The sequence below is a fragment of the Eschscholzia californica genome, unplaced genomic scaffold (assembly GCF_041429995.1).
Source record: "Eschscholzia californica isolate CP2 unplaced genomic scaffold, dmEscCali1.0.p SCAF_3, whole genome shotgun sequence".
In the NCBI taxonomy this organism is placed as follows: Eukaryota; Viridiplantae; Streptophyta; class Magnoliopsida; order Ranunculales; family Papaveraceae; genus Eschscholzia; species Eschscholzia californica.
Window position 1 is genome coordinate 45,365,594 of NW_028238420.1, and position 12,088 is coordinate 45,377,681.

The following is a 12,088-nucleotide window of genomic DNA, read 5'->3' on the forward strand; positions in this document are numbered from 1 at the left end:
ATAACAAGCAGTTTGGTGAAAACCTTATTCACGAAAGACTGGATAGAGGGTTAGCAAATCTTCAGTGGCTCCAACATTTTTAATCATCAGGAGTTATTCATCTTGATGCAGTGGGATCAGATCATTCGCCTATTCTCCTAGACAACAAAAAGCTCCAACAGTCTAGTCCTAAACCCTTCAAGTTTATTAGGACTTGGATGACCCATCCAAATTGCCACAGTTTTATTGCCACTAATTGGAATAGCCTTAAAGATACTTCAAACCCTCAGAATATTCAGCAAGATCTCAAGAAGCTCAGCCGCAAGCTCACCCAATGGAACAAAAATGTTTTTGGTAATATTGAAAAGAATATCACTCTAATCAACCAAAAACTACAGGAAAGTGCGACTAAAGAAGAATACAACAAATTAAATCTTCACCTTGAGGAGCTCTACACCCAACAGGAAAGTCTTTGGAAAGAGAAGTCGAGGAACAATTTCCTCGAGCTGGGAGACAAAAACACCAAATATTTTCACTCACAAGCCATACAACGCGACAGAAATAACAATATTAATGCAATCAAAGACAAGAATGGTGGCTGACAGGAAGATCACAAAGACATCCAAAACATCATCACTGATCACCTCAGTAACATCAACACTACTATCAATCCCAAGGAAGACCCTAACACGCTCAACCTTTTCAACATCAGTATCATGTATGAGCAAAATTTAAATCTGCTAACTATTCCCACGAAGGAAGAAATAGATCAAGTTTATTAGGACTTGGATGACCCATCCAAATTGCCACAGTTTTATTGCCACTAATTGGAATATCCTTAAAGATACTTCAAACCCTCAGAATATTCAGCAACATCTCAAGAAGCTCAGCCGCAAGCTCACCCAATGGAACAAAAATGTTTTTGGTAATATTGAAAAAAATATCACTCTGATCAACCAATAACTACAGGAAAGTGCGACTAAAGAAGAATACAACAAATTAAATCTTCACCTTGAGGAGCTCTACACCCAACAGGAAAGTCTTTGGAAAGAGAAGTCGAGGAACATTTTCCTCGAGCTGGGAGACAAAAACACCCAATTTTCACTCACAAGCCATACAATGCGACAGAAATAACAATATTAATGCAATCAAAGACAAGAATGGTGGCTGACAGGAAGATCACAAAGACATCCAAAACATCATCACTGATCACCTCAGTAACATCAACACTACTATCAATCCCAAGGAAGACCCTAACACGCTCAACCTTTTCAACATCAGTATCATGTATGAGCAAAATTTAAATCTGCTAACTATTCCCACGAAGGAAGAAATAGATCAAGCTATTCAGAATCTTAAAAAGGAAGCAACTCCAGGTCCAGACGGCTACCCACCTTTTTTCTTCCAATCTAACTGGGATACTATTAATAAAGACATCTATGAGCTAGTCCAGAATTTTTTCAAGACTGCATATCTGCCCCCCGAAATTAACCATACCCACATTTGTCTCATCCCTAAAACCCCTATTCCCCAAACCCCGGCGGACTACCGTCCCATCAGCCTTCTCAACACTACTTATAAAATCATCACCAAATTATTAGCCGATAAATTTAAACTCACTTTGAACCCTATTATGTCTCCTTTTCAAGCGGCGTATGTCCCCGGCAGACAGATCACAGATAACATCATTATGAGCCAAGAAATAATCCACTCTTTTAAGAAGATGAAAGGAGTTGTGGGATACTTCGGGCTTAAGTTAGATATGTCCAAGGCTTTTGACAAAATTGAATGGAAGTTTCTAGTTGATATCATTAGGATGCTAGGCTACGATGAACATTGGATCAAGATGATTTATACGTGTATTGCTACTTCTTCGATGTCGGTTCTGGTTAATGGTCGTCCAGGCAACACTTCCTATCCTTCCATAGGTATTAGGCAAGGTGACCCGCTCTCCCCCTTCCTCTTTACTATTGTTATGGAGGGCCTTAGTCGTAAGCTTATGTCGACAAATACTCATAACAACTTCCAAGGATTCCCTACTAACAGTGATGACCTTGAGATCTCTCATCTCCTCTTCACGGACGATTGCATTATTTTCGGTCGGAACTCTATAGAGAATATTCATAATCTCAAGAATATCCTCACAGATTTCTGTGAGACGTCGGGCCAAATGATTAACTACACCAAATCCAAACGAAGTTTTGAAGTCAGTTTAATTACTATTAAAACTTTAGTAATTTATTTCTATCAGAAAAGGCGATCCGCTCTCCCCTTTCCTCTTTACTTTGGCCATGGAAGGCCTTAGTCGTAAGTTGATGTCGACTAATAGTCACAATAGATTCTTGGGTTTCCCTACTAACAACTCTGACCTTGATATTTCTCATCTTCTTTTCGCTGACGACTGCATTATATTCGGCCGGAACACGATCGATAACATTCATAATCTCAAGAACACCCATAACGAATTCTGTGAGACCTCGGGCCAGATGATTAACTACACCAAATCCAATATCTTCTACTCTAGGAACTCTCACCCGAAATTCAAACGCCTAATCATGAGGACCCTAAAAGTCAAATATGCTTCCACCTCCGAGAAATACTTGGGTGCTCAACTTTTTATTGGAGCTCAAAAGACCAAGGTCTTTAAAGATATTCTAGATCAAATCAAGAATAAGCTCAATAAATGGAATCACTCATTTCTCTCTCAAGCTGGTCGCACGGTGGTCATCTCGACCGTCGCTGCGGCCGTACCCCGATACCAGATGCAGTGTTTTGCTATTCCAAAAGGAATTAGCAAACGCATCAGGTCCATTCAAAGGACTTTTTGGTGGGGTAATCGAAAGGTATATGCACCAAAGCATGGTCATATATCTGTCTTCCGAAGAATCTTGGAGGCCTAGGTATCCACTTGCCTGAGTTGGACAACACCGCTCTGCTCTCCAAGCTTGCGTGGAGGCTTAAAACTGAGCCAGAAGCTGTATGGGTTAAATTTCTTAAAGCGAAATATTTTCCCCATTCGGATAAACCTGGCCCAGCTAAACCCCATCACTCTTGGAGTTGGAAGACGATTAGAAAACACTACAATCTCATCGATGACCTGACCACTTGGGAGGTGCACTCTGGTGAAGATATCAACATCTGGGACGATAACTGGATCCCCGAGATTAACGAACCAGTGCAAAACAACAATCAATCCAATTTGAACAAAGTGGCCCAACTCATTACTAACAACAACTGGAACAATGAGATTCTCAACGCCAACTTTGATATCACGACGCAAAATTTGATCAAAGCTATCCCGGTGAACAGCGAAGGTAAAGATCAACTCAAATGGAAGCTCACAAAATCAGGTAACTTTTCAGTCAAATCGATGTACCATCACATTAGCACTATTAATATCACCCCCTCAGCTAACTCGCAGAACTGGAATTTCATCTGGAACCTTCCTACTATTCCTAGAATAAAGATTTTCATCTGGAAAATCTGTACAAAAGCTCTCCCGATGAGAGACAGAATAGGAAAATACATTGGAAATAACTTCACTTGCCCAAATTGTATGCATACTGAAACAATTGAACACGCACTATTACACTGTGCTATAGCTAGAAACGTGTGGTTTAATTTTAATATTATATCTGAAAATATTATTTCGATTTCGGAATGGATCTTCTCGTGGCAAGAGAATAACCGAACTTATTATACTAATGAAGATATTCATTTTGCTAGCATCCTTTGGATTTTATGGAAAGTTAGATGTGACCACTGCTTCCAGCACGAAATAAATGATCTTGATAACATCATTAGAATGATTAAGGCATTTCCAAAAACCAACAAAAAACTGGCGACAATCAATAAAAAATCTCCTGAGAAATGGCAACCGCCAACAATACCTTTCATTAAAATTAATGTTGATGCATCTTTCACTAATGTACTATCAAATTCGGGAATTAGCTTGATTGCACATGATGCAGATGCAAAATTCATAGCAGCTCAAGTGAAAACATTGAGGGCAAGAAATAGTGAAGAATGTGAAGCAATAGCAATCTTAGAAGGTCTACGTTGGGCGAAAGAACAAAATCACAAGTCAATAATCATAGAAAGTGACAACTTAAATCTCATCAAGAATATCCATGATAAAAGACACTCTGTCAACTGGCAATCGTTGATTCATATCCAAAGAATTCGAGAAAGCAGAAGAGAATTTGATATAGTGCAATTCAAATACACCAGAAGAGATCTCAACTTGAATGCAGACAAGCTAGCAAAATGGGCGAGAAAGAAAAATAGAAGTAAAATGTGGCATAATGTTCCTTGTATTTTAGTTGATAAATATTGTAATAACGTTTATTCTTATTAATGAAAGAATAGTTCAACAAAAAAAAAAAAAAAAAAACATAACACCCAAGACATTCATTAAGAAAACACAACAAACTTCAATTAAAACACAAACATAAGGTGAATACATATCCCCTTCGCAACAAAACATCAAGAAAACTGATAGTATTGCCGACTGTCGATATAATTTAGACCTACAGTTACGTACGAAGGGTACAGATTTAGAGGACAGAAATTCAATTCATTTCTCCCAGTAATCCTCACCCTCTATGCCCAACTATCAGTCTAATATTATCCCAACAATAGGTGTACCATTAGTGCTGTAACATACACACTTTTTATTCTAACAAGAATGTACTACTAAACGAAAAACAAAATACTAATAACTTAACACGTGCCCTTAAGCACGTTTTCGAAATCTCAAATAGAATCATGTGTACCAAAAGTCTGGTGGACCCTGAATTCAAATACACATGATCATAACCAATCAAGCATTATTGTCCAATCTTCTTCGCTTGTTAACGAATCTAGGGTCACGAACATCGAACCTACATAGAGGACAAGTAGGGTTTCGAGCCATCCACTTAGTTATGCAAGAAAAATGGAATTTGTGAGAACACTTCAAAGCTCTTACATGATGTTCATGTTTCATGTTTCCAAGACAAATACAACATTCCTCTTCTTCAACCGATTCCACCATTTCCACTTTCATTGACTTTTTCCGAGCGAAATATACAGCGAAAATTTGTTTCAATCTTCGAATTTGAGGTCTTTCAGCCTCAGTTGCCATTCTCAATCTTCTTTTGATCATTGCTTCTTCTCGGCTATAACGAACTTCACGTTCTGCCTGCTCCATGGGAGAACCAGGTTTGTAACGTTCTAGTGCTACCCCTCTTATAAACTTTACAATTAACTTCATCAGAGGTTCAGCAGGTCTTGGTCCATTTAAACCGGAAGCCATTGTCGAGGATGACATGATGAGATGATGGAAATTAGGGTTTTCTCTCTCTCTCCCAGATTAATTTCTCCTGCTTTCTCTCTCTGTGTTGGTGTTATTTGGGTTGTGCCAAAGGTTGAATTATATAGTGACACAATGACAAGCATTGGTTGATCAAAATCTTAATAGTTTGGAATGCCAGGATTCTTTAGGAAATCCTAGAGGTGAGATTTCAAGGTGCATTTAATACCATATCTTTTTCAAAGGTGACATTGGAATTAATGATAGATTTTCCACTTTCAACTGGGAATTCTTTGCTTTTTCCGCTGATTGTACCGATTCTAATATTTTTCAATTTGGAAATAAAAAAAAGATTACGTCTTATCTTATGATTTTTCTAAAAGTGAAAGATTTCTATTTCTAATAGTTTCTAATTTTAACAAATAGATATATATTATAATCAATTTAACAAGCGACACAATTACTGATTGCAAGTATTTATGATTTTGATATGTGATCTTACAACAAATGTTAAGTCTATCCTTTAACGATTACTTTTCAATCTTACTCTCCTGATTTGTCTTCACTGTTATCTTTATTTCACGTCTGACGGAGGGGTACGTTTGAATTTTGAATAGGGGTGAAAATTTTCCATTAGGGTTGATCTTTTTAGGAACTTATAGATAGGCATGGACCAATACCAAGCAGACTCATCAAACAACGCTTTTTAGCTTTCGTTAAGATTTTTTAACTGATAGGAAGAATTTATTTTTTAACATATGTCTTTGCGTCAAATTTTAAGTGAATCATTTGGATTTTAAATTTGGATTCTTTACTCTTGAGATTTAGTTTCCAGTTTTACATGTATAAAGAGGTGATTTACATGTCGAGTAAGGACTGCCGGTATTTCCATAGAAGAAGTGATGAGGCATAAAAATGTCCCATCTGAATCTCTTAACTCGGGCTAGTTAGTCCAGTTTGAGCAGTTACTCTGATGAATTGCTTGTTTCTCTTGTCCAGGTGTCTTCTAAGGAGTTGAGCGCGAAAAATAGATAAAATCGGGAGAAAGACACATTAGGGGCATTTAGGTCATTTGGTGGTAATGGTGGTCTGGAAATTTTGGCAAATATTGATATTCGGATGAAACTAGAGTTCAAGACGAACTCGTGATCGAAAACGGAAGTTAAACCGGAGTCTGGGTGAGCAAACTAGGGCAGGTCAAAGCAAGTTGACTAGAAGTCAACATGGAGCATCCAAAGACACGTGGCGGAGATCCGTGAGGCAAAGAGAATCACGTGGGATCTTATTAGGCCGCGCGTTACAGAAATCGGGATGCAGCTTCGGTGCATCGCAACGTAACTTTCTCGCGTACTCCCGAGTCCGTCCAACGTCCAGATCCGCACTTCAGATAATCGGACAGCCGCAGAAGCTCTCTACACGTGTTGACCAATCTGAAGCACATTGCAGGTTACTTAGAGTGCTCGAGATGCACCTTATTGGTCTACAATAGCCAGCTAATCGGTACAAGATTGGATCCCAATTTATGGGAATATTTTATTCCCTTTCTCTTGTTTCCATTACCAGTGGAGATAGATAGAGACTTAATTCTCTAAAACAAAGTTGGATAGAGAGAGAGTTTGGAAGAGGATATCTTGAGAATAAAATCAGAGATTGAAGGAGAGAAGAAGATAATTTCTACAGAGAGAAAGACCTCTCGGCTAGAAGAACATACAGAGATATTTTGGTAACTCTCTAACAATAGAAAGAGAAATCAAGTTAGAAAGAGATGAGTTGCTCTATGATATAGAAGGGATTTGAGTGATGATACTTAAGGGACAGCTGTATATTTTCTAATGGAATTTTGATAGAGAGATTGAAGGGAAGAAGTGACTTTGGGATGAAAGATTATGAGGATATCATTTATCTTTTTCTCATCTCTATTTGTTCTCATATGGTTGTGGTTTTTAAAGAGATGGAAGGAAAGAATAAACAGAGAGAAAGGAGATTGACTGAAGATCATATTTTCACAACAGAGTATACTTAAAGATTTGAGATATATCTGATCAAGAGCTTACCTAAATTCAAATGGATATTTTAAAATCAAGGAGGATTGAAGAAGATTCCTAAAGAGGAAGAAGAATATTTTTTGAGATCAAGTGAGGATCGACTGTTTTAGTACCGCAAGCATAGAATTATTATTAGAATCATAATCCAAATCAAGTACAAAGAAATTGTCTTTCATGCACCCACGGCCGAACAAATGACCATGATACATAATATCCAAAATGTTAAGTTGAAAATAAAAGGAAAAATTAAGTTTTAACAAAGAAAAAACAGAAACTAAGCAACATTGCACCCCAGGTGCGTAAAGAGTATCATGAAGAAGCAATGTTTTGCCTCCTCGTAACTTGAGCTTGTATGTACCAACACCAAGAACATCTTCTTTGGTTCCGTTGCCCAACATAACAGTCTGTGAACCCACGGGCACACGGTGGTATTCCACAAACCCAACTCCATCATGAGCTACATGCTTGCTAGCTCCCGTATCTACAATCCAATTAGGAAGGTGATTAGCAACTAATGCGTGGGAACAAACATAAGTTTCATGAGTAACAATATGGTAAGGTACTTTTTCGGCTCTGAGCAGTCTCGAGCGAAATGACCCTTATTTCCACAGTTGAAGCACTTCACAATTGCAATTTTAACCTCTTTACGACCTTTTGCCTTTGGTTGCTTAGCCACACCGCTTTCAGGTCCATGGTTTTGAGAAGAGCGAGCCTTCTTAGGTCGCTTAGATCGATGTTTCGATTTTTTTGACTCACGCCCATGAGCTACAAAAGCAACATGTGAAGGCGCAATTGCCTTCTGACGCTCAACCTCCATCTCAAGGTGTCTAGACTTCTCGGAAAATGTCTTGACATGGTCACTATGAGCCATGAGGAGTTTAAATAGCCCAGCTAATAGGTTCATCAGGAAGTGAACGAATCACATTGAGAACCTGCTCCTCATCGTCAACTTCTCGCCCAACAACTTTCAGGTCACGAATCATAACACTCATGATTCGAAGATGTTCAGCCACACTATGACTTGTATCCATAGTGTATCTCATCCATTTCAAAGTCAAGGCACGAAGCCTGGTAGAAGATGTTTGACCGAACTTGACCTTAAGCTTATCCCACATGTCCTTAGTCGTGAGACAATTCTCAAATTCCCCAATCAGATCATTGTGCATGCAGTACAACATAGTATAGCGCGTCGAACGATCCTTTTTGGACCATTCTTGGTATGCTGTTAATTCTTGCTTATACCGATCACTTTCGGTATCCTTAGGTTCAACCATAACAATGGATAAGTTGTCTAAGACCTCACGTTCATTAAGAAGATATTGAATCTTCCTATGCTAGATGTCAGAGTTAGTACCATCTAGTTTTTCATTTGTGGATAAGTCTCCAATCATACTCTTAGTTGTCATCTACAAGTATACACAATGTAATGGACATTAGGCACAATTTTCGTTTCTAACTAAATTATCGAGTTTTCATCATTTATATCAATCACTCGAAATTTCGCTAAGCTCATGCATTATCATCATTCATGATATAAACTAGAAATTTCATAATTTAATTATTTCACAGAACACATCTATGGGCCCTTTGATTTCACAAAACATATTCGTAAAAACTTAATTTATAAGTTATATACATCACACATGCATATACTCTCATAGCTTTGTCATGATTAATTAGGCAACATATGCATATGTAACCACGAAATACACACATGTATTAGCTTATTTAAAATAATAACACCCTTTTGAATCCAAAACAAGTTCGGAAACATGTTACAACGGATCACATAGATCTTGGTCGTTTGTTATTATTTGGGTTTGGTTACTCTTTAAAAAAAAATGTTGCCTATAGTAACCTAATCCCAGTAGCCAAAATTTAATTTGGTTACCTAAATTGAATTATTTGATGTCAACCAAAAAACAAATGTGTCCATACACAATAATAGGTCCTAACAGTATAGACCCTTAATTTAATACCTTTTTCATTCATGTATCTGGGATGGAACTAAGAGAGACAGAGTTGATAATGAACTCTATGAATCATGTTTTTCTTTGAGTCGCAATTAAATCATATTAGTTTTTGGCTAATGACACTACCAGCCAGATTTAATCATAAATTTACATTCACATTTCAAGTGATTTCCGATTTCAATTTCTTTAAAATAAAATGAAATTGTAATCGGAAACTCAATTATCGACGAACAAGAGACAGGAGCGAACATTTTCGGCTCTAATACCAATGTTGGTCGTAATAGGTTAATTCATACCTTTGTGCGAAAGTGGTTGATCGTCCAATTGCCTCTAATCTGCCCACGATCGTTGTCGACTTGCTACAATGAATGTGTCCGAATCACTACTAGAGCAATCGAAATATCCACCCCTTAAATCATTGTCTATCGATGGTTAAACCATGTAATACCAGAGTATTCTGAATGAGCTTGTTAGTGTGTTGTGTTTGTGTAGTTTTTTGTGTGTCTTTCAAGAACACAAATGAGAAATATATATAGGATTTCTCATAGCTACAATTAATCACAGAGATTAATACCTAGCAATTAATCTATTGTAACCGCTATACTAAATAGCGAGTTAATTGCAATCGTTTCCATCCCATGAATGTGGTCGTTACAAAACGGTTTCATTCCCATGAATGTGACCGTTACAAACTAATTAATAATTCCCATGAATGTGACCGTTACAGTGGGAAAGTTCCCTACAGATGGATCACAGTCGCCTCATCTACACTGTCTAATCACAGTCGGTCTACTTCAGCCTATAAAAGCCCCCCCCCCCCCATCGTCTTCCACAAGACAAGTTTTAACCCGATCTGTCAACCAGTAAGATCACCCCTTACACAGAGTTCCCATACTCACCCTCAAAAGGTTTAATCAATATTTAATCTTTTACTGCAAAGAGAAACCTGACTGTCTTGAGCGTCGGAGTGGTTTTCGAATCCTTTGCAGATTTCCCCCCAGGAATCATGAGCAAGGAGCCGGAGCAAGGAGAAAGGCGCAAAGAGCCGGAGCAAAAGAATCTCAGTCAACTTAACAGAATATTCTATCATAACGGACACTGTCATGCACCAAGTGCCGGTTTCATGTTGATCTAATAGAAAGCCATTTTTTTACATCAGCATTTGGTGCTAGAAGAGGGTATCTCTCCAGCAATATCATCACTTCGGGTTATTCTCTCTTAAATCTCAAACTAACCATTTCCTTTAGCCCTATGGGCAACCATGACTTCAGACAATAACAATGCCAAAGAGACCAAGGCCGAATGCCCTTCCTCAGAAGAGGTTATGGTCGAGGTCAAACAACCCGAAGAGGAAGAAGTGGAGAAAATAGTAGATATCATGGTACCGGTGCAAATCAGAGACGACCCCTAGTGAAATCATTTACGTGGGGAGTACGTTAACCGAGGTCGAAAATGACGAACTGTGCTCTGTTTTGAGAGCATACGGGCACGTCTTCGCCTTTAGAACCGACGAGGTCCCGGGGATAGACCCCGCCATCATCACTCACAGGTTAAATATTAAAGAAGGAAGCAGACCTGTCAAACAGAAGAAGAGGAATTCTGCACCAGACCTTATTCAAAGTCCTAGAATAAATTAACCACTTTCGATCAATCTTTTCACCATTTGATAAATACCAAATGTAATGTTTATGAGAAAAATGTCTACCATCATCATCATTAGGAAAATCGACATCCATACATCCTTGAGGACCTCTCTCTACTATAAGATCTTTACATGTTTGGTCAATCTCATCGCAATTTGATGGGTTTTCGATATCTACGATTTTTTCTTTCTCAACAAATTTTTCTCAATTTAATTAATTTCTTCATTTACCAACTTTTGTTCATCATCTAATTTCTCATTGTCGTGATCAATCGTTGTATCATCATCAATCCCATTCTCATCATCAACCAACACTTCATTTGGGTTATTAGTTTCCGATTCTTTTTCTTACTCTCCGATTCTTTTTCTTCACGAATTTATCCATATATATATCTCCCGCTTGTGATTTAACCAAATCTCGATCTAATTTCTTTTTCTTTATTTTTTCGGAGCCTCATAAATAGTTTCTTGGAGTATAACAATGTAATGAGATAATAACAAAATTATGTTCTAATCAACATAAAGATTTTGACTTACTAGAAGTAGCAATAAGAATTTAAACATAAAAAAAACTAAATTAACAAAAAAACTTACCCCTATGTAATTGTATAATAGATCCTTGTAAATAATGAAATAGAAATGTGAGATTGAAGTTTGAAGAGAAATTAGACGAAAGAAGGAACTAAATTATAAGAATATGTATTTAATTTGATTTTTGTTCTTTTATTAAGATGTCTTTTAAGCTTTAGTTAATTAAGTTTAAATGTTATGACTTTGTCTCTTAAATTTCCTATTAATTAGGGTGTGTTTAACACTTTAACTATTGAAGTAATATCAAGAATAAAGGAAAAATATCTTCCTTCTTCCATCAATCAACTACAATATACGAAGAATATTGTTTCACTATTTAGTTTCCTTCCAATCTAGCATCTTTGTAATATATTTCACTTTTCTGTATTTCTAATCATGTAAAGTTTTCTCCTTAATTGTACAAACATATAAATACTTACTCATTACTATCAATGAGATCACCTTTGATTCAATACTATTTTGTGCCGGATTTATTATTTTTACATGGTATCACGAGCATAAGGAATTCATCTCGTTTCTTCAATATTATTTGGAATTCTTATCTTCACTATAAACCTCTTATCCG

The 12,088-nt window shown here is 37.2% G+C and overlaps 1 protein-coding gene across 1 annotated transcript; it reads right to left on the reverse strand.

Moving 5' to 3' along the window:
* Nucleotides 1-8,195: 8,195 nt before the first annotated feature.
* LOC147550804 (uncharacterized) lies at nt 8,196-8,591 on the reverse strand. Its single transcript, XM_086668501.1, has one exon. The coding sequence runs from the start codon at nt 8,589-8,591 to the stop codon at nt 8,196-8,198; it is 396 nt and encodes a 131-aa protein (XP_086524627.1).
* Between the last annotated feature and the right edge of the window lie 3,497 nt (nt 8,592-12,088).